Here is a 27,851-nt window from a genome sequence, read left to right on the forward strand (position 1 = left end):
TACAGAAAGCAGGAAGTAATTTTAACTAGATATGGTCAGTTTTAGCTAGCATACTGTTGGTATCATCTGATGCTTGTCTTTGGGTGTTGGGTATAAAGAATAAGAGTGTTTTATAGGAATTATCTATGTGTGTGTGCACACATTTGTGCATATGAGTGTATGTATCATGTGCTAAGCATGCACTCTATCATTGAGATATACTCTCATTCCCTCCTACAGATATGATGTATGTGTGTGCACCTGTGTGAGTAGCTGCACATTGTGCATATGTGCATGTATACTTAGAAGACATAGGTCAACATTGGATATCTTTGTTTTGGTCTCCACCTTTTCACTTTATTTTTTTGAGAAAGGGTCTCTGAGTAAAACTGGAGCTCACCAATTGGCTCGGTGGCTAGCCAGGGAACTGCTGTTGCTGCTGTTGCTGCTGCTGCTGTGCTGCTGGTTGTGGTTGTGGTGTGTGTGTTGGATGGGGTGCATGTGTGTGTGTGTGTGCATGTGGCCAGTGAGCCCAGGGGCTCTGCTCGGCTCACTTGCCACCACAGTGCCAAGTTTACAGATGTATGAAGTTATGACCGGCATTTCATGGATATGAGGGGAGGATCTGAACTCAGCTTCACGTATGGATGGCAAGCACTTTACCTACTAAGCACCTTCCCAACCCTGCCTTCCCCCTTAAGATTAGAAAACTGCTTCCTTTAACAAACCCAGGCAATAAGTATGTATAAAATACAAGATGAGAGAGCAGCCCAGGTATGGTGCACATTTATAATCCCAGTGCTGGGGAGACCGAGGCAGAAGAACCCCAAATTCAAGACCAGATCTGGCCATGTGGAGAGTTTAAGGCCAGCCTTAAACTGAAGATACACAGTGTGACTCTACCTTGAACCGCAGAGCTGAGGTAGAGCACTTGCTTAATGTGTGCAAGACCCTGGATTCTAATTTCAGCACCTTAAAAAAATGGAAAGCATAAAATACCCAATGCACATTTTTTCCTTAATTTATTATACCCCTGATTTCACTTCTCTGGTATATTTTAATATTTTGATGTGCACTTTTTTCTCTATATAAACACACTCACACACAGTTGAAAAGCTAAGTCAAACTCCTCTTTATATGACTTTTCTGCCACTTGTTCCCTGCCACCATCTTTTATGAAACAGATGTATTTTCAAGAGTTTTACTTCATTTTTATTAATAATACCACCATATTCTGTCATTTACTATATTAGGATTCATTTAGTAATGAATATTTAGATTCTTTTAATTTTTACTATCCAAAAATACTGTCAGAAACTTCCATGTGTGCATCCTAATATGCATTATTTTTTTGCACACTAATGCTAGTATTTCTTCAGGGTAAATTTCTAGACATGCAGTGTTTGGACATAGGCATATTTATGTATTTGATGGGGTTTGGTGCAGGAACACTGACACCATGGGTCAGTGTCCTTAACCAAACACCACAACTTATGCTAGTGGCAGATAAAGCCCATGGGTTTTTATGTAATGAGAACCAAGGAATCCCCCAAAGGATCAACATTCAAATCACATCACCTTTAAATCAGAAACAGGTGAATTAAGTGTGGTGATAAGACAACAAAGGCCAACCCCGATCAACTTCTGCTGTTTGTAACTTCTGTTGCAAGGGCCAATGGTGATTCTTTCCACTAACGCGTTAATCAGTACAGTTTCATTGATGCTTCAAACAAAGCAGACAAATCCTCTTCTGACTGGGCACGGGGCGCAAGCTTTGTGACCCTTTCCTGAAACAGTAAATAAAAGGAGTTATTCAGGGCTGGGCAATGAGTTTGTCAATGCTATGTGGTTATGTGAATTAGCAACGACTAGATATTTTAAATATCCTCTAGAAATAGCTCGGTGTCTTGGCACATTCCTATGACCCAGCACTTGAGAGGCAGGGCCAGGGGAGTCATGAGTTCAAGGCCAGCCTGGGATGTATAGAAAGATTCTGGCTCAAAAAACAGATGAGCAAAGAAACTTTCTGCCCCAGGTCCTTGTGTGGCTTGGCCTAACTCCCAGCCCAGGTTTATCAAGCACTGCTTCTTTCTCATGAGGCTTTGGGAAGCCATCAGCCCTGGTCTTCTGCTCAGATGTACAGAAACAAACCATCCCCCACACTTATCAAACTGGGCCAGTCAACAACTGTCCCTGTACAGAGTCTCGTCCCTGGTAAGGACAGTACAGTGTGGCTAAGAAAAATAACTCAAGACCACGTTCTTCACCGCTTGGTGTTCAGATGCATCCAAGAGAACTTTCTGTAGGACATAACTGTTTAGGCTATACACAACAAGGAATCCGCTTCCCTCCTATTGACCAAAGTTTTATATTTACTTTTCCAGGCTAGTTTAGTGGTTTGCTTAATGTCTCCAGTGATCTTTATGGGTGGAGTTGGTGATGTCAACATCCTGTGGCTACATGTTCTCTCGTTGGCTCCATGATCCTTCTGAAACAAGGGACTAAAAGACAATGGCTATCTGGCACCCAGATGAAAGGGAGAAACATGACATCTTGCGGGTTCCATTTTCATGGGTCATTTGGCCTAGTTTCTTGTGATAAGCAGGTGCTTGGTGTCTGCCCCATTGGCTGTGCTAGCACAGGTGCAGAGAGGCCCTTGTGTGTCTCGTGCTCTGGTCGGACTCATCGTGGTGCTTAACGTACTGTAAATGAATTGTCAACAGTTGGCTGCTGAGTTAATGAAGGTGTTAGGGAGAGGGGATAATGGCGTCTGAGAGGTCACATATGCAGGACGGACTGCTGGCTGCCCAGCCTCACGGATATCTTTGCACACAGGTTCCTTGATCTGCCAGTTCAGTCTATCAGTTTGGCCCACTTTCAAGATGAATTACAACCCCTTGCACCACAATCTCTGAGGTACCAGAGAGCTGCTGTTTCCATTTTTGCTCCACCATCGCCTCCTAGTGGTTATTCTCTTGACAGCAGCCAGATCTCCATTCCCCACAGCAGTGGGGGTTTATAAGCTCTGGATAATTTCCCTTTGCGATAAGAACAAAATCATGGCGCTGCCACATGACTCAAGTTGGTAGCTTACTTGCCTGGCAAGCAAGAAGCCCCGGCTTCTCTCTCCAGTACAACAGAAACTAGGAATGGTGGCTCCCACAGCACAGGAGAGGCAGGTAGGCCAGCAATTCAAGCGTCAGTTACAAAGGACATTTGAGGCCATCTTGGGATCCGTGAGATTCAGTCCCCACATATCATGATGTCTGATGTCTCCCTAACCCAGCTCTGTTTCTCGGAGCCCCATCTCCCGCTGCCTCACGCTCCCCATTGTTTGATCGAGGCAGACTCTATGTAGCCCCGACTGGCTTCAAACTCACTGTTCAGCACCGGCTTGTACTGCTGATGCCTCTGCCCTGCTTCCTAAGTGCTGGGGTTACAGGTCACACCACCGTACCCTGATCCACCATCCCATTTAGATTTTAGCCCATCTCTTCATCCTTGTCTAGTTGCCATGTCTGGGTTGGGAATGTCGCACAAGTCACCTGACTGCCCTCCCTGGAGTTCCCCCCACATTGTCCCCACAGGGTTTCTCTCCACCTCCTCGGGCCTCCCATCCCACCAGTGATCACATCTAAACCTCTTATGTCACTTGCAGATGCCTGTTGCCTGCTTCAGAAGGTGGTCAAGCTCCAGGTATTAGCCCTAAAACACTTGAAGGAATATACAAACAGTATATGTGCTGATGTCCAAAATATAAAAAATCACTCTTAGAGCACAAGAGCAAAATACCAAATGGATCAACCCAAAAATCAGCAAAAGACTTGAAAACATTTTCTCTAAAGAAAAATACATGAATGGCCAGTATGCATGGAAGGAGGTGGTGGGGATTCTTAGCCTTTGGGGTGTGTGTGTGTGCAAATCTAACCCTCTCCACACCACTGGGATGGCCATTATAAAAACAATGGAAGCTAACCAGTGCTGGAGAAGATGAAGAGGACCAGAACCCTTCGTGTTGTGAATAGAAATGTAAGTGGTGTAGGCTCTATGGAAAGTTACCAGAGCATTAGGAAGTTAAAAACTGGGCTGAGAGTGGTGGCACTCACTGGAAATCCCAGCTTCCTGATGACTTGAAGTGGGGGTCAGGGCAAGCCTGGGCTACATAGTGAGATCCTGCCTCAAACAAATCCAAATAAATAATATGATTATCATACAAAATAACTAGTTCTTCCAAAAAACTGAAGGATGGGGTGCTAGCATGCACTTGTGCACCAGCATTCAGAACAGCCAGAGGTGGGAACAATGTGTGTTCTAACACACGCATGAAATGGTAAACAAAATGTGGTCTATCTACACAAAGAAATGTTACTTATCCTTAAACCGGAACAGAATTCTGACACATGCTACCACCTGGTCAACACATTACGCCAGCCACAGAAGCACGGTGCATGATTCCAGGTGCTTGACACTTTCAGAGATGGGAAATAGATCCCAAGTTACTACGGGCTGTGAGAAAGACAACAGGGCATATGTTGTTTCGTGGATGTAGAGCTATTTGGGATACTTAAAAAAAGTTCTACAGTGGGTAATGGATACTATATAGTGCTATGGATGTGCCAAATAGCATTGTATTATACACATAAAAGTTATTAAAATGCCACATTAATATGACTTTACTACAATTAAAAAATAAAAATGAGAAGGATGGATGCCATCTTGGAGAAAGTGGGAGGAAATGTTGATGAATACAAAGGGCAAAAATTTATATTCTGTCAGATCTTGTTAATAGTCATTCATCAATCATTTTATCATCTATGTATCTATTGTCTATCCTATCTACATACCATTATAATCAATCACTCTATCTCTATCTGGCTATGTATCAATGTACGAATGTATCTATCTAATTTAATCTAATCTAATCTAATCTAATCTAGTTTATCTTGAAAAGAAAAGCTGGATCTCAGTGTGTGCTATAATGGGAGGTGAAGGTACTGGCTCCCACCACAGTTTATTATACCACAGGAGTCCTCTGCCGAGCTCAGCCTTTGGCCATGATCCGTCCGTTCATCTTTGGAGAGGCAGTTCTGGACGTTCGGGAGCAGCTGAGCTCAAGCCTAGCCTACCTTTCTTTCTGACATTTCCAACCCCAGTGATTGCACAAACACAGATGGAAACAATGTATCTGATCCTGTGCCAAATCAGCTCAGAAGGAAGATGTGTTGAGCAATGTGCTATTATTTACAGACAAGAAGACCAAAGAACAACTGATTGATATGGGCACTGAAGTAAATACTTCTCTTTAGCACATCCGTAAAATAACAGCATTTCAGCTGGTCCGTCTACCAAGTGTGGGAGTGCTCACTTGGGCAGACAGCTCTCCCCAGTGAGGAAGTGTTTTGTTTTGAAATGCAAAATGGTTCTTTCCAGAGGTTTCCAAAGTCTCTCTCTGAAGATGAGCTTGTTCTGGCCTACTCCTGCAGCTGGGCCATGCAGTTGGAAGGCTGTGTGCGGGGCCGCCATTATCTGCCACTGGCAGAAGCTGTGGTGTCTGCTTAAGGACACACTGGCCTCCCTGGCTCCTGCTAGAGAAAACCAACCACTGGCTGCCGAGTAAAAAAGAGCCTTTATCAAAAAGAACTATATAAAAATAACGTTCTGGCAAGGCTCTTTGCAGGGACCAGTTTATCCTAATCCTACAACATTAAATCTGGTAACTATTAATGAGCGAAGATTGGCCTACTGTATGTGTAAAATTCTGAGGTTGCCATGACATTCCTGTAAAATGTTCCCTGCTGCCAAAAACCAAACCAAACCAAACCAAACCAAACCAAACCCCCCTATACCAGTTCTTCATCTGCAGCTTATTTCTGTTCTAGTGAGGGCTTTCTGTCGTTGTGTCGTGTGGGGATGGAAAGGCTAATTTCATCACAACAGTTCCCCAGGTCACAGTCTATCGCTGAGGGAAGTCGGGGCAGGAACCTGGAGGCAGGATCTGAAGCAGAGGCCATGGAGGAATACTGTTTACTGGCTTGCTATCATGCTGCCAACACCAGTACCTTGCGGGAGACTCTTACCACACACAAGTTTGGCTACCATCTTGAGATGCAGCCTTGGCCCCCTCTGGACCACAGCTTCTGTGTGCTGGTTCTCAGGAAATACTCCCCTGACGGTGCCAGCTTCTGATTAATCACAGTTGATCTTTCAGCTCGAGCTAACCAGAATCCATTATTTCCATGAAGCCAAGGTTCACATCAATGCTGCTGGTCTATTGTGAATCACAGCAGAGCATTCGGTCCCAGCTGACCAGAAACCACAGAGTCTTAATTTAAAATATCAACCAGGGGCTGGAGAGATGGCTCAGTGGTTAAGAACACTGACTGCTTTTCCAGAGGTCTTGAGTTCAATTCCCGGCACCCACATGGTGGCATCTGTGATGGAATCCCATGCCCTCTTCTGGTGTGTCTGAAGATAGCGACAGTGGAGTTAACACAAAAACACATAAATATATCATCTTTGAGGGACTCTCAATCTTCCCTGTGGCACTCCACAAGCCAGGCCTCCGTCGTCTGCTTCTGTCTTTAACACTGCTTTCTTCCGAGCTCCCGTAACAGCTTAGTAAGGTTGAATTCTTAAGAAACTGCAATAGTATTTATTGTATGTATATGTGTGCACCATGGTACAAGGTGGGCAGAGGACAACTTGTGAGAGTCAGTTTTCTCTACCATGTGGGTCCCAGGAACTGAACTGGCTTAGCCGCAGGTACCTTCACCTGATGAATCACCTTACTGGCCTAAGAAATTCATATTCTTAAACACAGTCCTGGGATAAACTTCAGAAAAGACAGTATCCCTGAGAAAATGATATGAAACCAGAAACCACATTGAGATCATGTGGCCACTAGGTCTGTGGAGTGTGTGGCCAGGCTTTCGTGTCTGTCTTTGCTTCACCCAGTCTTAGGACACACCTGCAGCCACTGCCACCAAGTCACTCGCTCACCTGGACAGAAGTTTTAGGAGAAGCTGCAGACACAAGCTCACTTGATGTGTCTATTAGCCTGTGCTGGGCGGGGCAGAGGACAGAGGGGTAAAACAGGTGCCCGCCTTCCTGAGGAGGCTTGAACGGTCACTACCACGGCTCAACTTTGGCTCAACACATTAGAACTATAGATTTGTGGGTTGGCATAGCTACTATGCTACATCTTAAAACACTTGGGTTTCTCACTCATGTACACCGATAGATAAAACTGGATCTACTGGGCTTGAATCTAAGTCAGGGAAACAATTAGCCCATGGGCCGTATTTCACCAGTACACTGAGAAGCCATGGACTAGGTGTGGGAGCTGATGATTTTCTTACAAGTTGGAAAGTCTACCTCCCCAGGAACCTAAGTTTTGCTTTCCACTTTACTCCCCCCCCCCCCCCCCCCCCCACTAACTCAGAGTACTTGGTTCATTGCTATTCCCACATGCTTCTGTAGATATATCAAGCTGTGAGCTCAATCTGTACAAATGTCTTCTGTGAATGATGAGGTTAGCAACGGTCTGTACAGTGACGGTGTGGGGAAGGAGGGGCTAGCTTGAGTTCTTGCTTTCCTGGAGTTGGGTAAGGAAAGGGTACCACTGTTTGTGGTAAGCAAGGTCCTGCCTGAGCGGATATTCTAGCTGTGTGCTGTCTCAGTGTTGTGTGCATGTGTGTGTGTGTGTGTGTGTGTGTGTACACTGTGATCTCTGCTTTCCCGCTTGTCCATATTGACTAGGAGGACTGGGGAGAGCACTGGGTGTGGTAGGCATGGTATGGGCCACTAACTAAATCGGTGCTCAAGGATCTGAGGTCCCTACTTTATAGTAAATAGCAGTATCAGGGTCTTGGCCCCTTCTGATCTGGTGTACTAGCTCCAGAGAGCTCTAAACAGATCACATCTTTACGAGGTTCTTGGGAAGGGGAGTTTTACATCTGTAATGATTCTACTTTATAAGTGGGGATAATTTAGTTCACATTCTTTAGCAAAGTTTAAACAAGTGACATAAGGCACAGAAGGACACAGATTGTGTGAAATACACAATGTCCCCCCAAATAATTCAAATGCAAAGCTGCCACAGTTTCAACATTAAAGCTATGCTGCCTTCTATAGAACAGCAGGAATCTCTGATGTTTTATAGTGGAAAATAGTAGCATCAGTGGTCCTTTTGAAAGGGCCCCGCTCACTGTCTTACGGGAGGGGTGGGGAAACTCCTTAGACAGCAGAAATGTGGGAAAGGAAGGCTGAGGTTTCCACAGCTCAAGTCACTTTGGCAGTTTGCATCTTGAAGTTTTCATAAAGGACCCTTTCAGTTTTGCCACACTTTTACGGAGGAGTGAAGAGGCACAGGGGCCAGGCTGCCTTTGTACTGTGGGTTCTCTCGCGGCTGTGAGGGACGCTGTGAGGTCACCAGCACACTGGGCGTTGGTCCCTTCCGGCTCTGTGTTTAGCGGGCATGAAGGCCTTGCTGTGAATCTTACCTGGGGCAGTGTTCCTTTTACCAGTGAAGGAATGTCATCCTTGGAATAACCAAGAGCAGCGAGGCCGTCCTCAACATTTAGGTCAAATAGGAATTTTCGGAGGGCATCTGCCAACACAGGCCCAGCATCTTGAGTCTTGGCGGTGCGGATATTGGCTCCTAGAAGAAAAGTTCAGACTATGAAGAGAGGGGAGTAGCTTCCAGATATAGCTCAGTCACAATATCAGCTGAACATGTAATTTGTACCCAATGCCACCTCCAAACACTGGGCACTACTAGGGTTTCCTAAGATGTCTCTGTAGTCAGCGGCCCACGGATGACAGGCTCAGATGCCATTAGTTCTTTAGGACAACCCTGTTCACCCTTTGTATGGTGGGGGAGCAGAATGACAGAGCCAAGAAAGGAGGTACTGAATAGAGGCCGGGGACGACACTGGCACTAGGATTCAGGGATGGCACATTTGTAGGGGGGCATAGCTTATTTGGCTTTCAAGGCTTGGCATTTACTGACCCCTAGAGGTGTGTACATTCAATGTCTTCTTTAGCAGCAACACAAGGCTCCTGCAAACACTTTTAGGTAAGGATACAGAACTAAGATGGCAAAACTCTGTTACATGTGATTAGGGAAAGGGTTTCCTCTTTGTACCTTAAAAAAATTGGACTACGTTGCTAAAGGTCAGGGGATGTCCCTCTTAATAAAGGTCTCAGTGGCAGCTGGGCACAACAAAGACCATGGGCTCAAGGAATAGTGCTTCCTGTGAAGTTGACCATGTGAAGAAGGTTGCCAAGGTTTGGAGATTTGTAAGGACAGAAGTTTAATGATTCACAGCACAAACGATAACAGAGATGCCAGTCTGCAAGGGTCATGGAGTTCTGTTCTTGGGTAGGATAGTGTTCAAATGCCCAGGCGAAGGGGACAGCTTTTCCAGTCCGTACTTAGGCCTGTCAATCATCTATCTAAGGGGCACACCTGTGCTGCCCACAAGGCTAGCATTCTGCAAATGAAGGTAGCCTTGGACGAGGTATGAAGGCCTACGAGGGAGAGGAGGCCCTTCCTCGCTGCAGTCAGATTGATGCCTCTTCCTTCTGTGAGGGTCAGAGCCTCTCTAGTTCCAGGACAAAGTAGACAGAATCAGGTACGGCCAGATGGGAGCAACAGGGAGAGGGGTGCTCCAGGCTTGGCAGACGCGTCTGCAATGCCTGGCAGCAGCTGAGAGCGGATTAGGTGAGAGGCATGGCAGGATATGGGGTTACAGTTTTACGACCGCGGGAAGGTTGCCACAGAACACACGGTGCAGACACCCAGGCTTCCTTATGGTGCACTTTTAGAAAAAATAACAAAAAGCAGGCGACAGGAAAGAATATAACCTGGGATCGCTAAGAAAAAGCCAAGATTTCATAGAGACTTAACATACTTGACCGGCGATGTGGGACTGGAGTCTCTAAGCAGTTAGGAAAAACTGCTGGGTTCTTCTGCCACGTTAACAGGAGATCTGTCTTCTGGCAATGTCTGTGCTGCCTGGAACATGGTCACTACGATTTTTTTCCCATTTACAGTAGATCTAGTCTACCGTTTAGGACCCCTTCCCCCAATTTCTACCACCCGTATATCTACAGAGGCCAGAGCTATGTCCCAGCATGGCCGCGATTCCCCTCCCTAAAGGGAGAAGGGATGCAGGCCCTGGTCTCACTGCCAACGTGTTCCCACAGTACACAGTGCAAACTGAAGCCGGCTTGGCTCCACGTCTTGGCTTCTGACATTAACATTCGCCGCACAGCACCTGGAGCCCCGGGGCTCACACAAAGGGCTGGTGTGTGAGGGCGGGCCAGGGCAGCAGCCCCATGGGAGGATGTCTGCGGTCATTCCTGCCTCCTTGGGAGTAATCTTTCTAACGGCTCAAGCTGCAAGAGGATAATGAAGGGCTTTCGGTACGGTCTTTCTCTTCCCACCGTAAACCCAAGTAGGGGGATAAGATGGTCTACAAGTAAATCGGGTTCTCAAGTCACCTAAAAAATAAGAGACTTCTTGTTTCAGAAAAACACCTAGATTGTTCTTGTTTTTGTTTTCTTAACCTCCTACTCCAGAATATAGTTTTATTTCTGTAAGCATCAAAAGGCACAGTGGGCATCTTAGGAGAGAGATTACTTATTCGACAGTATGCCAAGCCGGTTGCGCGTTTGCAATCGCTTTAGTTTACTGTTAGGCTTCTCTGTGACTGAGAGGTCACTGTTGCTTTCTTGATTAGTTTTATGAGTGACTGCACAGCAGAAGTCAGAGAGGGCATTAGCTGTGTGCCAAGCAGTACTTTCTCAAGAAGCAAGCGCAGAGCAAAGAGCGATAGGTCACACTTAATAGGGTCAGTCTTAGGTCTGCTTACTTACGGAGCCTTAGAAGGCTAAAATTATGGCATTTAAGTGCTGTCCGGGGCTTCGGGCAAGTCACTGTCCTTTTATCACTGAGTGACTGCACCGTGAACGCTTTTGTTCTCATCCCTGGGGAATGCCCCACCTTGGAGGCCCACAGAGCCAGGGTAAAGGTTCACACCTAATATCTCTGCTGTCTCCAGGTGCCGCTCTGGAAACATCTGGGCTGTGAAGGTGAACACTGCAGGAGAGGTGAGCACCACAGAAAGGCCATGAGGCTGTGGAGAGATGCACACATCGGCGGTTCGTCCTCAGCACTCTGCATGACTAGTACTGTGAGCAGTCAAGAACTCTCAGGGTGGGCTGGGTGCAGCTTGGCAGCAGGGTGGGTTCCAGCCAGGGTTCCATCCCCACACCCGCTGACAAATATACTTACAGAAATTGGGATAATTATAAGAGCTAATTTATTATTATTATTGAGTAATTTATTATTAAATATTTTTTACCACCAGAGGGTGATCCACATTGTATTCCTTGGCTTTATATGTCTTCACTAAACCTGAAATGGGGTAAGACATTCCATGGCTGGAAAAGAAAAAGAAAATCTTTTGTTGACACACAGATGCTAGAATCAGTAACATGGATAGTGTTGCAGGAGTGTCCCTCACATCTCTGGACCGTATGGTTACTGACAGGGTTCTACATGGTGTGCTTCTTGGATGCAGGGAATGCACTGTGACACACTCCAAGTTTATTGGATTCACTAACAAAACCTCTGAAATGATCAGACTCCAGTGACCAAAGAGTTTTATGCATTGTATAATATGCAAACTAGACCTGCTAGCGATCTATTCTGCAAATAATCAACAGATTGTTTCAAGCGCTGTATATTAACGGTGCTGAACTATAAAGAACTAGTCTACCCCGAGAAGCTCGGTTAATCAGTCCTATTTAACTGCCTTTTATTTGCCTGCATCTTGCCTTTGCAAGCACAGGGCAGGAGAGGATATGGGTGTCTTGCTATATTATTCTTGCTTTGCTTTATCCCTGTCCTGAGACAGGGTTCTGAATCTAGAGCTAGGCTGGCAGCATCTCATAGTGCTTGGACTATAGGCAACTGTGGCCATCCATGCCCAGCTTCAGACTTTTATGTGAGTGCTGGGATCCAAAATCAGATCCTCATGCTTGCGCAGAAACACCCTACCCATTGAGCCAGTCTCCAGCTCACAGTGGGTTTTGCTTTTACCAGAAAATAGAAACTTTATATCCTCTTGAACTGTTTACATTGAACAAATAGGAAAACATTGTAGTTTAATAGATGGTTCAGAACATTGCAACAAGTTAATATATACTATTCACAATTAATATTGTACAAATGAAATGCTAATGTGAGCGAAATGGTCTCATTCTTATAAAATAGACTATTGGAAGGTTGCAAGCATATTCAGCAAAAGATCTCATGAAAGGAAGTATTTTGATGAATTACATTAATATTTATCCAAATGTTTTCAGACACCTTGCATGAGATAAATTGGAAGCTACTGCTTCCCTGAGTTATTGGGTACTTTAGAATGTACTTTATCTCTCTTGGAATCAGAAAATTATTGATTAGTATGCTTTCAAGTAGTGTTAGGATTCATGTAGCTTTCAAAGGCAACTCTCTAGCAATACTTAAATTTTCATTTTTTTTAATTTTTAAAAATTTATTCATGTATGAGTGTTCTGTCTGTATGCATGTATATAGATCCCATTATAGGTGGCTGTGAGCTACCATGTGGTTGCTGGGAATTGAACTCAAGACCTTTTGAAGAGTGGCCAGTGCTCTTAAGTGCTAGGCCACCTCTCTAGGTCCCAAAATTTCAATTGTTTTTAATAGTTGTCTATGTTCTTTGTACAAAATAAAAACTATTCACAGTTTCTTTCCTTCTGGCCATTTTATGCATATTTAATTTATGATCATATTGAACATAATTTCAAGATTTGTTTTCCACTGTATGTGTTTGTGTGTTTTGCCTGCATGTAGTCTGTGTGCCCCATGCATAAGTGCCCTGGGAGGTCAGAAGGTGGCATTTGATCACCTGGAACTTCAGTTCCAGGAGCAGTAGACACCACATGGGTGCTGAGAATTGAACCTGGGTCATTTGGAAGAGCAGCTGATGATCTCCAAACTACTGAGCCATCTCTCCTGCCCCTGTATACTGCTTTTGTAGCCTAAGATTCTTTATTTGTTTTAAGACTGAGTCTCAGGCTAGAGAGATGGCTCAGTGGGTAAGAGCGCTGACTGCTCTCCCAAAGGTTCTGAGTTCAAATCCCAGCAACCACATGGTGGCTCACAACCATCCATAACGAGATCTGATGCTCTTTTCTGGTGTGACTGAAGACAGCTTCAGTGTACTTAGATATAAATAAAAAAATTCAAAATATAAATAAATAAATCTTTAAAAATGTCTGGTGTTGTAAACACTTTTCTATATTAATCTGCCTTAAACATGACTTTATTTTATTCTTTAAGTACTACAGTTGAGTATTAACTATTGGAAATCAAACATGCATCCGAAATTTTCAATTATAAATTACACTTGAGTGAACATCTTTATAAGGAAACCCGTTGTACATACCATGAATATTACTTAGGCTAGATTCTTAAAAGTGAAATAGTGGGCTAAGGGGGATGAATCTCTTCAGGCTCTAGCACATTTTGTTTGCTAGTTTTTGGTATAATAAATTCACCCTCCCGTGGCACAGAACGCGATGCTCGCCGCTGCCCTGCACCCTAACATAGCACTACTCTTAATTCTCAACATTCTGTTTTTTTAATTTTTTTTTTTTTAATTTCAAGGTCCTAGACAATAAAGTTTCAGTCAAAGATTGATTTGGGGATATAAATGGAGATTCTGACTGCTCCTTCCTCTGTTGTATATGAACGTTAAGGAAAGATCCTGCACTTGAGATTTTACAAATCACAATACATAGCAAGACGCAGAGGCATGGGAACCCTCATCCAGCACTGCTGTGAATGAAAAAAAAATGGTGTTAAAACTAAAGAAGAGTGGTAGTTTCTAAAAAAAAAAAATGAATAATAATAATACAAAATTATCATAGATTTGGAAATTCCATTCATTTGTATCAGATAAAAGAAATAAAAATGTGCACACAAATACTTGTACAGAGCATTATCAGTACCCACACATGTCTACCAACTGATATTAGGTCAAATCGAATGTGGTATCTCCATACAATAGGATGTTATTTGGCAATAAAAAGATCTGAGGTGCCCCTGCATGAGTGAACTGAAGGTTCTAACAGTATCTAGAGAAAGCACAGCAGGCACAGAGGATCATGTGACTTTATGTCGATATCATGTCTGTGACACACCCGAAATAGAGAATCCCACAGAGAGCTAAAGTTGTTCAGTGGTCTCTGAGCTCATGTGGGCATTGGTGAACAGTAGCTGAGGATGTGGGATATCTTATTTTTCTTTTAAACTGGGGGTAATAAAATGTTCTAAAACTAACGGTAACAGGACTTTGTGCACAGAGTAAAAACCATTGAATTACATGTCTTAAATGAGCAGACTGTATAGTACATAAATTGCATTTTAAAAGCTATTATAAGAAACCCATGACCCAATAAACTAATTCAAATTAAGAAAATGTTTTTGGAATCTTAGATTTCTTTTTTGCATAGCATATTTAAAATTTTCCACTTGTCCTGAATCACATATATTAAAACTCAGAAGCAGAGGCCCGAGTTAAGAAGATGAATTGCACGCTCACTCACCACAGATGAACACCAGCATTTCCGAAGCCAATGCCGGCAAAAGCGCTTGCCAAGTGCATATTAGACCTTGCTTCCAGATCGTCGGGGTTTCTGACAGCCCTGTGGATTAGATAAGGGTGGAGCCACACACCAGCACTGGTGTTTCCTTCTGAATGAAGAGCTGCCTCAGGGAAAGGCAAGGCAGCGTCCGTCAGTAGGAAGAAAAAGTCGGCAGGTTACCCAGACAACCCCTTGTCTTCTAAGTGAAAATGGAAGGCAAACGTATGTTTCTCATCAACGGTTTCACTGAGGACATAATAAATACTCTGTCAGCTGCTCAACCCATGGGAAGATGCCAGGAAGGCAGAGCCCTGACCTTGCACCTTGAGTGCTGCTCTGGGGAGGTGACCTGGGGCTCACTCAGTCTTCATTTGTCAATGGATGGACTCAGGGAGAACACATTCTCAGAGCGCACCCTGTCACCTGAGGCCACCGCAGGTTAAGCCGGCCGGGTCACCTTCCTCTCTGTGATGCTGATCCAAACTGCACTGCATGTTTTTGCTGTTTCGGGAACCTCTTCCCATTTGGCCTCTCACAAATAATGACTGTAAATGTGTGTACCTATATATTTGTATTCTTTAAAAAGTTTAAGGATTGCCATTTGTCCTATTGATGGTGTCCTTTGCCTTACAGAACCTTAGCAATTTTTAATGAGGTCCCATTTGTTGATTCTTGATCTTACAGCATAAGCCATTGGTGTTCTGTTCAGGAACTTTTTCCCTGGGCCCATGTGTTCGAGGCTTTTCCCCCACTTTCTCTTCTATTAGATTCAGTGTTTCTGGTTTTATGTAGAGGTCCTTGATCCACTTGGACTTGGGCTTTGTGCGGGGAGATAAGAACGGATCGATTTGCATTCTTCTACAAGTTGACCACCAGTTGAACCAGTACCATTTGTTTAAAATGCTGTCTTTTTTCTACTGGATGGTTTTAGCTCCTTTGTCAAAGATCAAGTGGCTGTAGGTGAAGGAAAGACCATCCAGAGATTGTCCCACTGGGGATTCATCCCAGATACAGTCACCAAACTCTGACACTATTGTGGATGCTAAGAAAGACTTGCTGAAAGGAGCCTGATATAGCTGTCTCCTCTGGCCCTGCCAGAGCCTTACAAATACAGAGGCAGATGCTCGCAGCCAACCACTGCACTGAGTGTGGGGTCCCAGTGGAGGAGTTAGAGAAAGGACTGAAGGAGCTGAAGGGGTTTGCAACCCCATAAGGAAGAACAACAATATCAACCAACCAGACCCCCCAGAGCTCCCAGGGACCAAGGAGTACACATGGCTCTGGCTGCATATGCAGCAGAGGACGGCCTTGTCAGGCATCAATGGGAGGAGAGGTCCTCGGTCCTATGAAGGTTTGACAGATGCCCCAGTATAGGAGAATTGAGGGCAGGGAGGTGGGAGTGGGTGGGTGGAGGAACACCCTCATAAAAGCATGGGGAGGGGGAATAGGAGAGGGGCTTTTCAGGAGAGCGGGAAACCAGGTAAGGGGATAACACTTGAAATGTAAATAAATTAAAATAAAAACAAGTATTGAAAATGTAACTATAAATATAATAAAATGCCTACTTCAAGTTTATAAATTTGTTATATAATGAAGTAACTAAAAACAAAAAAAAAAAAAGAAAAGAGAAGGAAGTTCACAAATTTTTTTTTAAAGATTAGTCAGTGTCTAAAATATTTAGCTAGAGAGATGGCTAAGTGGTTAAGAGCAGCACTGGCTGCTCTTCTAGAGGAACTAGGTTCAAATCCCAGCACCCCCACTGTAGCTCACAACTGTCCATAGCCACAGTTGCAGGGGCTCCGACACCCTCACACAGATATACACAGAGGCAAAAACCAATGCACATAAAATAAAAAGAAATAGTCAATTAACAGAAGAAAATAAAGAAATCCTATCTTAAAAAACAAACAAACAAACAAAACCAAAATAAATAGATTCTATATAAAGAAACTTATGCTGGGCAGTGGTGGTGCACACCTTTAGCCCCCCCACCTCCACCTGGAATTTGGGAGGCAGAGGCATGCCAATCTGTTAGTTTGAGGCCAGCCTGGTCTACAAGGTAAGTTCCAGGACAGCCAGGGCTACACAGAGAAACCCTGTCTCAAAATACCAAATAAATAAATAAAGATAAAAATAGTTAATTAAATATTTTGTTTTCAGATTTGAGGTCTTGTTACCCTGCCCAGGCTGGTGTCAAATTCCCACACTGTGCCTCAGTCTCTCTGGTGGCTGGGTCTCCTTGTGTGTGGCTATACCCAGTTTGTATCTGTGTTCTTAAATCTTCCAGAGGCTCCCTGGAACTCTTTTACATGATCTGTCTCCTGAGTATCTATACTTTTTTCCTTGCCTTTAATTCATGTGAGTTTTCTCAATGGGTGGCTTCTGTGTGCTTTTAGGGTACAGATGACCCAGCCAGCATCTGCGTGTTCCTCATTCCCGCCAAGGCTCACAGACATCCCCCTCCTGGCAGCTTCACTGCTGAATCTTTGCCGTCCTGGTTAGCCTGGTCAACTCTAGCACAGCCTGGCCCTCAGGTGCATAGCAACCCTCCTGTGTCAGACTCCCAAGTTCTGGAATTACAGGTGTTCACCTGGCTATTTTGGGGTCGTTAGTGAGAAAACCTTTCTTTAATTTTATCTGTACCTTTTATGCATTAGGAGCTTCTGTTGGGTTCTGAAACTCTTGCCTTTGCGAACCGAGGGGCTCCAGTTTTCTCCTGCCTGTCCTTGGATCTCTTCCGGGGAAACAGGTAACTGATCTGGTCAGCAGCCCATTTAGCATTAGGCTTGTCACCTGAGAGCGAGTCCCATCTCTCTGTCCCCAGGCTGACATACCTCTTCAGATATTTGGCGACGATCCGCAGTGCGTGGACTGCCCAGATGTCGCTGATTGGGTTGCTGCCCTGGTACGCCGGTCGTTGGATGGGATTGGAAGGGCAGGGGCTCCGCATGCTGTAGGGAATGGCGGTGTATGACTCCAGAGCGTGGCTGAAGAGAAGTGTGTAAATCACAGAGTGAGCTTCGCTTCTTTCCGCCCTTTCAAGGCTTGCTCTTATAACTATTTTTACAACAAAAACTAATCCTTATAAGGGAGGACTGAGGGACCCCCAAAGGAAGACCAACTAACCCGGACCCTCGGGGGCTCCCAGAGACTGAACTACCCACCAAAGAGTGAGCACAGGCTGGACCTGGGCCCCCGGCACATGTGTAGGAGATGAGCAGCTTGGACTTCGTGCGGGTCCCCCAACAACTGGAACAGGGGCTGTCTCTGAGCCTGTGGCCTACTGCCTATGCGTCATGCTGCCCTAAGTGGACCACCTTGTGTTTTGTAGCAAAAATGTGACACGTGGATGAACTATGGTGGTTTGAGACTTGCTGAAAGGAAGACCTGGGTGGTCTTCAAAGGAGATCGGCACTAATGGTCTGGCTCAGGAACACGTCTGCAGTAGATACACACATCACAGATGAAACCGCATGAGCCTATATGGGCCTGGTCAAGTTACTAAGCACTGGACACCCACTCTCTGAGTGTCACACTGCAGTGCTACAAGGAGGCCATTTTTGTGAGGTGCTGGGAGACACATGGTGGGTGTGCATCCTGGAGACACTAGCCCCTTGACTGATCTCTCCTGGGTGCAGCCCTGAGCCTTCCCTAGTTTGTGTGGCTGTAGAGGCAGGTGGTGTGGTCCGGAGATGCCTTATGTCATCTTGAATCGATCCTTTCTTTCTCTGTGACTCCACCGACACAGGTGATGTCTAGGGTGTCCTCTTTGGAGACAGGCTGTGGGCTCTAAGATGACTACGTCCCATCAGCAACATCTCCTGCCTTCACATTTGCACCCAGCAAGGGGACGGTGACCGCCAACGGGAGCTGTGCTGCACAGTGCAGGCTTACCAGGACTGTACCAGGAGGCGCTGGTACTCACCAGAGGACGTCGAAGCCACTGTTGGCAACCACCTGGCGAGGCATGTGGAGAGTGTGCAGGGGGTCGACCAGCCCCAGGGTGGGCTTGATGGCTCGTGAGGCAATGCCTAAAACACAAGACATTACTTAAAAACAAAAGTGTGAGAAAAGATTCCTTTTCATGTAGTGATGTGAGAAGTAGTGGAAGGCTCCTTAGGGCCAGAACCTGTGACCTGGTGGTGTGCTGGGCTGATTCCCCATCCCACAAGTCATCTCAGGTAGTTCTTTCAGCTGCATGGAGAAGTGACTGGCCCAGCCGGCAGTGCTGACCACACAGAAACTGACAAGAACTACAAACCAGAGCTTATTTCTCATTCAGTTCCAAAATATTATTTACCAGCAGACCACTGATGATTGTTCTACACCTTGCTATGTTACAAGTCACTTAACCACTGGGAGTTAGGCCCTACACACACACACACACACACACACACACACTCACACACACGCATACCACATGCACATGCACACACATACCCCCCCCACACCCATACACATGCACACCCACACCCCCACACCCACACACATGCACACACACGCACATATACACGCACATACACACACACACACAAACACACACACAAACACACACACACACACACACACACACCACTCGTACACACACATACACACACATGTACACACACCCCCATACCCATACCCACGCATACACATACACACCTACACACACATGCACACCCACCCACACCCATAAACACATCTACACACACATACACACACACACCCCACATGCACATGCAGACACATGCAGACACACATACATGCATGCGGTTACATACACACTCATACATACTACAACAACACCTGTCTCAGGAGCTATAAGGATAAAATGAGAAAATATGTATATAAGCCTTTTAAACACCATAAGGTGGAACTTAAGAGTTGCTTGTTATTGCTGTTAACCATGTCAAGGGATTATTTAACAAAAATAAAGAAGCTACTCTGAATGTGTAGTTGAATGCCAACAAAGACTGGAAGCAGTATACTGAATCAAACTTGTTTCTACCACAGGCAAGGAGAAGGTAGGACCAAGATACCTAAGAAGCCGGAAGACAGAGGGTGGGCCGGAGGGACTGGCTGGGTGGAGATATGGAATGTCTAGGATCTTGATTTGCCATGTGCATTTGTTAAAATCCATCAAACAGACTCTTTGAAAACTATGCATTTTGTTACATACAAGCATCTTTCGATAACATTGATTTAAAATGTTAAAAAATGCCAAAGAGATCTGGGCAGGAGAATGGCCTGTTAAGGAAGATTCATGGCATTGGGGTCTGGGAAGATGGCTCTGTGGCTAAGAACATTACTGTTTGTTCTGAGAAGCAAGGTTCGATTTCCAGCACGAGTCAAGGGGCTCGCTACTGCCTGTAACTCCAGCTCCAGGAGATCCGACAGCTTCTTCTGGCCTCCAGAGGCATTCCACAGCTATGGAATACATTTATACATGCTCATGACTAAAAATGTATGTGAAAAGGAGATTCACGGCATCTTGATAGGCTTTTCAGTTAACTGCCAACAAGAAACTCACCAGCCTATTTTCATATATTTTCTTCTTGGGAAGAGAAATGTGTGCTTGAGTTGCTTTAATTCCCTGATTTTTGAATAACAGTACCAAGGTCAAGGGAGTGAGGTAGAAGGCTGTGAGAGAATTAGGAGTAAAGTTCTTACCAGTTTTTACTTTCAGATGTTCATAGTCAAAAATGGCAACCCCGGTAGTCTCACTGCCGGTCCCCGAGGTCGTGGGAACTTGAACAAAGCAATATCAGTATTAGAAGGAGTCTGAACAGACGTCAGTGGAGATCCTCAACGCCATCTCAGAACAAGGGGCAAAGTCTGACACCTGTGTCTGTGTAACATATTTTGTGAAGGATTCATGTGATGTCCATGCTTGAGTTAACACACCGTGAGTGTTCCCATCAGCATGCTATGTCTGTGGTGACATTAGAATGCATGTATGCAATCTACATCCATGCATATGTATATAACTACACATATATAATATATATGTTTAACATACATTATGATGTTTGAATGCACATGCATGCTTAAAATATATCATATCTGTCTATTTTAACATGAGTTCTATTGGTCTATTTAACATTTACCTGGCTTCTATATCTGTATTAACATAATATACATGCTGCATTAACATGGTTGTATACTATACATGGCTGCATTAACATGTATGCATGGTTAACATGCATGAGTATTTAATATGCCTGCTATCTGTATATGTAAAATGCATTTCATGAATTTACATTGAATAAATGAACGTACATGCATGGTTAACATGCATGCATATTTAACTCACATGCTGTCTGTATCTATACTAACACCAATCTGTGTTGCATATATGACTCTGTTGTAGTTGATGTCTATGTCAGTATTAATATGTACATGACAATCATACCAGTGTGGGAAGTCTGCCATATTAGTGGCGATGATCTCTGGGAAGTCTGGCTCGAGAGCCCGAGATCAAGTTGCCTAGCACCTCCAGTAGGAACGCTTGCACATCCTGTCTCTAAAAGACATCTTTATTCCCCCTTGGCAACAGGCACAGGAACGAGCTGTTTTGCTAGGCCCTGTGGTTTTGTAGCTCTGTCAAGTTTTTAAACTTTACTAATCGCTTCTCTGTGTGGTACCGACACCGTTTCACCAGCGGGCTCCATTTGCCAGACTGCAATTCTGCTTCTCCCTGCTGAGTCCTCATTCACCTCAGAGCAGTTCATCTGCCACCGACTCCTTCAAGTCCCTACCGTGGGCGTTCATGATAGAGCAGAAAAGCAGGGGGCAGGGACTACTTAGGTTGAGGCTGTTTCCTTATTCCTAGGTAGTGAGCAGTGTGCTAACAGCCATAGAAATTAAAAGGGAAGGAAAGGAAAGGCTAGAAAACTTCAAGTGCTCCGTGGGACACTCAGGCTACTTTTGATAAGGATTTGGGCCCTGGGCAGCTGTGGAGCAGATGTCATCCAAAATAACACATCCATGCTTGCCACGTGTCCTGGGAAAAATGCAAAACTCCAGGTCAGCTGAAGAGACATTATACTGAAGAAAGGGTTGAGTCCCTGAGAAAACACAGTAAATGTTCTCTGCAAACTTCGAGGTGGCTGGGAAATAAGGCAAAGCAGACGGATGTGGAGACAAGGCTGGCAACCGGGGACCTACCAACCGTCAGTGAGGATCTTTGCACCCTCCACACGGTGACACAACGGCCTAAAATTCCAAACTTCCTCTAACTGATCCAAACTGTCTATCTGTGCAATGATGAGGGTCGGAATTTATAAATGAGTAACTTGTCTATTTTGGTCTCCAAAGGTGCCCTGATTTAAAATGAACACATCAGAGGTTCTGGAAATGTAGACTTCGACATTAATAGCTGGCATGGCATCTGTGGCCTTTTCTGCTAGTTGTAAAATGAAGCAAGCGGGCAGTGTTTACCTGCGATCAGAGGTTTAAGAGGCACAGTTACTGGCTTCCCCTTGCCGATGGGGGCATTGACATAATCAAGGAACTCGGAGCGAGGGCTGGATGCATACAGATTAGCCGCTTTACAGGTGTCCATGGTGGAGCCCCCGCCCACAGCGACATAGGCGTCAAAGGCTCCCTTTTTGGCAAATTCAATCGCATCCATGAAGCTTAAGAAAACAAAGGCTGTATTATGCGATATTAAAAAAACAAAAACCACACTGTCACGCTGTTAAACAAGGTCGGGGATGACTCTTCGATGGCAGCCATTTTGTTGGCTTCTGCTTAAGTAACCAAGAAGCCCACGGCATTACCTTCCATCTGTAGGTTCTACCCTCACGTCATCATAAACCTGAAAACTGATGCCGTTCTTTGACAGGGAATCCATAACTATTTGTACAGGAGGGAGCTGGGAGAGGTTCTTGTCTGTCATCAAGCAAACATTCTTAGCTCCCATGTTCTGTAGATCCTATAAATAATAAGAATGAGTTCAGAAGTTAGGCTTGAACACGGCAGCACCTTTAGGCAAGTTTAACACAAAGGACTTGGGGATAAAGACATGAAATACATGTATGTATGTATGTATGTATGTATATATTTACATATATACATATATAATTAAAAAAGAACAAAGGATTTGATTATTAACACGTGTGTTTACAGGATATCACCTTTGAAGCTGCAGACATCTCAAATACTTGCCATGCCTACTTCCTTTGTAACCCCTGCTCCATATCTAATATTTGAGACAGCCATCTGAAATTAAAACAAATTATGTATTAGAGTTGGTCAGTGTATTTCTAAACCTCTGAGATGCCTGAGTCCTCATTGTTTAGAGAATATATAGCATGTTCTGTAGCACATCCTTTAGAGAATATATAGCATGCTCTGTAGCACGTCCTTTAGAGAATATATAGCATGCTTTGTAGAACGGCCTTCCGCAGGTCTTGCCTTTTGGCCTCCCCTCCCCTTTAAGCAAACCTTGGCTCTAGTCTTATTGTAGTTTTGTATTTGTCTTTTCCCAAAGACACTAAATTCTTGCTTGTTCTCCTAGCTTCAAGTGCCTGCTTGCCCTAGTTCCCAATCAAAGTGAATATCTGCTTCCCCTGGTTCCCAGGTCAGAATGAACAGTTTTTACTTTCCGACCCATGTGTCTCATCGGTGGTTCTGCCCCTCCATTTATCTGATCCCGTGTGCATCTATCCAGTGTCCTGTCCACCAAGACCTCAGAGGTGCTCTGTTGGAGGCCTGTGCTGCACTCAGATGACACCGTCACTAACACAGAGGCATGGTCTTCTGGGCTTTACTGCAAAGGCGGAGCTTTCACACTAACGTGGACCGGCCACTTTTCAATCAAAGGACAAACCAAACAATCATGTCGTGTTTGATTCATGATCTTTTCTTTTCTTTTTCTTTTTTTCTTCCTTAAATGGTTAATAACTCCTTAAATGAGGATTTAAGCAGTTCCAACAGGGTTGCCTGGATCTCTGTTACTCTCCAATGACCTTGCAACCACCAGGATTAGAGTTTTCAACTGTCAGCTATCATGTGGGGCTGAGTACCTGCAGACGGGGCTTGGGCTAGCAGAAGGCTCCCAGTGACCTAATTTATGATTCCTAACTGAGGAGGGGCAAGGAGCTAAACAAATAATTATAAGTAATTATGTAATTAGCATGGCAAATTGCACCAGAATGGTTGGTCATTTACTCTGGCTTCAAAACTTTACTTTGACTTCTTTTGTTAGATATTTTCAGAGGCTTAACATATAATTTGGGAGTATGTAGAGCTGGGAGTTTGTCACGTTTTAATATGAAAGACGTTTTAAACATTATTGTTTTCTGCCTATCTTCCCCTATCTTCCCAATGCACATTGCTGCACAGAGCCAGATCAAAGTGAGACGGGGACCATCAGCTAACAACAGATTTCAAATGGAACACGAATGCCTCAGCAAATACGTACGTTTTTTTCATGCCATCCATAAAAGAAAGAGTGAATCAATGAAACCTACCTCAAAGGCGTAATCTGTTGTTTTTCCTGAAGGGGAGACTCCAGGGGCTAGAAGCAGAGACAGAACCATCAGATCATGTATCAGAAGATAAACCTAAATATTGTTTTTGAAAATAAAACCACATTGAACTTAAACATCTTCCTTGAAATCTTACCTAAAAGTGTATGTTTTTGCCATTTTACGGTGTGTATATACCACACATAGGTCACTATTTACAAAAACGTACTAAAACCTGATTTTTTTCTTTCTGTTGTTATATCAGGGCAATAGGGGGCCATCAATGAATTTCATACTTAAAAAAGTTATTATTGTTTTGTGTGCCTGGAGCATGCACATGGAGGTCAGAGGTCAAGTATATGGAGTTGGTGAACCTTCATGAATATTCTGGGATTCAACTCAGGCCGTCGGGCTTGTATAGTTAAGTGCCCTTACCAGGTTGACCATCTCCTTGGGCCCTTATCTTTCTTTTAAAAAGTAATTTATTTGTTTTTATTTTATGTACACTGGTGGTCAGCCAGCATGTGTGTCTGTGAGTGTCTGATTCCCCTAGAACTGGAATCACAGACGGTTGTGAGTTGCCATGGGGGTCCCGGGGGAATTGAATGTAGGTTCTTGGAAGAATAGCTAGTGCTCTTAACCACTGAGCCACTTCCCCCACCCCGTCCATCTTTGTTTTTAATCTACTTCTCAATAACCAGTTCTGGTCAGCCACAAGATAAAGGAAAAGTCAACAGAATAATTCACACCACCAATTTTTTTGCTATTAAAGAAAAAGAGACCAGAACTAGATGACGACAACAAAGATGACATCATTATCTTCGACGACATCATCATCATCATCATAATTTATCTTTCTTTCTGTCATTCCCCAAGTAGAAAAAAGCCAAAAAAAAAAAAAAAAAAAAAAAGATTAGACCAAAAAGGGTGAAAACAAAATTGTGCCTGTTTTCCCCGGGGCTGTAAGGCCGGCTCCACCTCATGGCTGGTGGTTAGAGATCCCATCCGCCCTGAGGGTGAACCGCTTCTTCTGACCTTTAGACTCCTCCTCCTCAGCCACTGCTCAGGAGCACACACTGGTTGACCTTTCCTTTCCTGCCTGTGTTTATAGCTTACCTCTTTCCAAGAAGAAAATCAGCTTCTGTGTCAATCATGTGACATGGTGAAGCTACATCGAACTTTATGGACCACGGAGTCAGTCGGGGTCAGGAAGGTGGGAGCCAAAGACTTTTGTTATTATTTTTAATTATAAGGAAATTGGATATTTCAAAAATGGATAGGAACAAGATTTTTTTCTTCTAGCAATCACCTTACTTTAGCTTTTAGAGTGTTTTTTTTTTTTTTTTTAAACCTCAAAAGACTTGTTCCTCAAGACCCTAAACATCCTTAAAATGTCATGTGTGTTTTCAGTTTTGGAAAATATTATGGGGCTGAAAAGATGGCTCAGTGGTTTAGAGTGCTTGCTTGCTCTGCCTCCAGAGGACCTGGGTTCAGTTCACAGCCCCTACATGGTGCTCACCATTGCACGGTTGGAGCCGCGTCTCACCAGTCCCCAGTGAGAGGCCGCTGTTTTCACGCCTCAAGCAGGCCTTTCAAGTCTCTTTCCCACACTTTACCCAAATGCCAGCTGGAGAAAGCAAAACTGAAGCTGATGTAAAAATTCAAAATGTATTATTACCTTGGGAGTACGTGTGAGAATGAGTTGGGCACTGACATCTAGGGAAAAGAAAGCAAACAGGAAAACCCAAAGTGAGAAGCCTTGAAGTAACTCACACACGACATTCTGGCCCTGAGGTTGCAGAGTGCAGCAACAAAAACCCAAGGATAAGGCCAAAGACAAAATCCAGCCCGGGTGCCCTTCAGCACCCACAAGCTCCCTTCACGAGGCTCTGCTGAGCCAAGGCCCGTGGGCAGCTCCGAGGAGCACGCTGAGGGCGCACGCCTGGGTTGTGAGGCTCCAGCCCTCACAGGTCAGGAGCTGTGACTCAACCAAGTGGTTCTTCACCCAGCTCGAAACCCTGAGGACATTCTACATAATTCTCCCACATCCTCAAGGCTTGTCTTCAGACTGGTTCTGCACTAGCCTCCAGCTCTCAGAGCACTGGCCTTCCAGATAGATCAGCTACTCACATCCACCACTGCATCCTCCCTGCACCGACCCCCCTCAGCCCCAGAGCTGGTCCCGTGTCCAGCAGGGACACCTGGCACAATCTCCTTCCTGAATCCTTTCACCCATGCACTTCCCACGGTTTTGTTTTTTTTCTGGAAACTTCCCTCCCTTCCCTGCCCATGGGCTATTTTTTGGACAGCCCCCCCCCCCCCTTCAGTTTCTACTTTTCATTTGTTTCTCTTTCTGGCTCGGAGGACCTTGCCACAGCGGGGTGGCGGCAAATGCTTGACTGCAAAGCCGCCTCTCGAACGCGCCAAAACTCAAGTCTGGAATTAAAAGACCCAGGGAGGGAAAAGGTAAAGGGAGGAAAAGGTGGTTGGTTACTCGGTGACTCTCAGGATCTTAGAATGTCTTGAGATCAAGAAAAAAAACCTAAGGCAAGGCTGCCACCTAGCGGCCGCCTGCTTCCACCAGGAGAACAGGCCAGGCCCAGGCCCAGGCCCAGGCTTACTCGGTTTTTCTTACCAAACACGCCCTGCATTAACTTCTAAGGACAAGAGAAGCCGGGGGAAGAAAGACATCTGAAACCAATGCCGGGAATATGGCTGCCTCTCCCCACCCATTCATGTTACTGTAAATTCTAAAGGCTAACTAACTCATTTCTAGCCCTTAGCTGAGGTTCAAGCCCAGCTCACCCTTGCCTTGAGGATGTCTCCCTGGGTTGATTTCCTCACTATCCTTCCTATCCTATCAGTGATTCACGTCTGCATCACTTTGCTCATCCTTTGGTTCTCCCCTGGGTCTACATTTTTCTGCTCCGACAGTTGTTGTGCAGGCCTTACTGCGTCCTAGAAGGCCTGCCCGGACTCCATGCTGGGTCCTGGAACCACACCGCTCCCTCCTCTCCAGCGCCCGGCTGTCCCCTCCCCAGCTCACGGCAGCAGCTTCCATTTCCCTGGCTGACTCTGGCCTTCACACCCACTACTCACACACCCAGCCTTTCTGGAAGGACCCAGGGCAGGGAGGGTAACTCTCTCTATGTGGTCTTTCCCGTTTACACCCCATCTGCTGAGACTTGCGACAGGTGCCTGTCCCCTTATTGGATCCTAAAGCCGCCCATGCTCTTCGGCCTTTCGCTGTTGTTCTCTCAGAAGAGAGCAGTTTCTGCACATAGACTCCATACACGTGTTACTTCGATGTTAATTATCGCAGCAAGGACACCAAAGGCTACACTACTTGCCTCACTGTGGGTGCAGGCTAGCTTCTGAGAACATCTCCTTAACGGTAGCCGGGCCACACTGCACCATCCGTCCTACCATAACATGCCCTGCACGGCCTGGGCATACTGTGGCTTTCCTGAACTCTGGAAGTATCCCGGTTATAATCGCCTGCCCAGCTTGGCAACGCAGGGGCTGCTAAGCCCCGAGGCATCGCTGGCGCAGCCTGTACTCACGCTGAGCTTTGCAGGTGCCTCAGCAAGTGTGTGATGCGAGCGCGTGCAGCTGCGGCCATGGCAGTTCTCGGGGTTCGCAGGCTGCTCCACCCCCACTGTCAGCCAATCGGGCACCGCTGGACTCCGGGAGGAGGACTGCCTCCAACGCACTCGGCAAGGTCACCTGACCCAG

At 45.1% G+C, this 27,851-nt stretch overlaps 1 protein-coding gene across 3 annotated transcripts; it reads right to left on the bottom strand.

Moving 5' to 3' along the window:
* Positions 1-721: 721 nt before the first annotated feature.
* On the bottom strand, positions 722-27,851 carry Adhfe1 (alcohol dehydrogenase iron containing 1). 3 transcript variants are annotated; one of them, XM_052175982.1, is made up of 14 exons: positions 27,680-27,844; positions 25,795-25,832; positions 24,120-24,166; positions 22,813-22,866; positions 22,425-22,579; positions 22,084-22,280; positions 20,314-20,391; positions 18,587-18,692; positions 17,496-17,648; positions 14,623-14,721; positions 11,349-11,427; positions 11,024-11,120; positions 8,481-8,638; positions 722-1,766 (listed from the first exon to the last, which is right to left on the bottom strand). In XM_052175982.1, the coding sequence occupies exons 1-14, from the start codon at positions 27,736-27,738 to the stop codon at positions 1,683-1,685; spliced, it is 1,404 nt and encodes a 467-aa protein (XP_052031942.1). In that variant the 5' UTR covers positions 27,739-27,844; the 3' UTR covers positions 722-1,682. The 3 variants fall into 3 exon arrangements, 2 of the variants coding, with proteins under 2 accessions (XP_052031942.1, XP_052031944.1); XR_007976957.1 differs by lacking the exon at positions 11,024-11,120 and having other exon boundaries at positions 1,671-1,766; positions 27,680-27,851; XM_052175984.1 differs by lacking the exons at positions 24,120-24,166; positions 25,795-25,832; positions 27,680-27,844 and having other exon boundaries at positions 22,782-22,864.

Source organism: Apodemus sylvaticus, chromosome 3, assembly GCF_947179515.1.
Source record: "Apodemus sylvaticus chromosome 3, mApoSyl1.1, whole genome shotgun sequence".
Taxonomy (NCBI): domain Eukaryota; kingdom Metazoa; phylum Chordata; class Mammalia; order Rodentia; family Muridae; genus Apodemus; species Apodemus sylvaticus.

Excerpts from the sequence above, each read along its gene's own strand:
- Adhfe1 (XM_052175982.1), bottom strand. The coding sequence starts at position 27,738 with ATGGCCGCAGCTGCACGCGCTCGCATCACACACTTGCTGAGGCACCTG. Across the intron at positions 20,392-22,083 it reads TCTTAAACCTCTGATCGCAG|TTCCCACGACCTCGGGGACC; the intron begins GTAAACACTGCC and ends GCTTTGTTCAAG. Across the intron at positions 8,639-11,023 it reads GGAGACAGCAGAGATATTAG|GAGCCAATATCCGCACCGCC; the intron begins GTGTGAACCTTT and ends CTTTTCTTCTAG.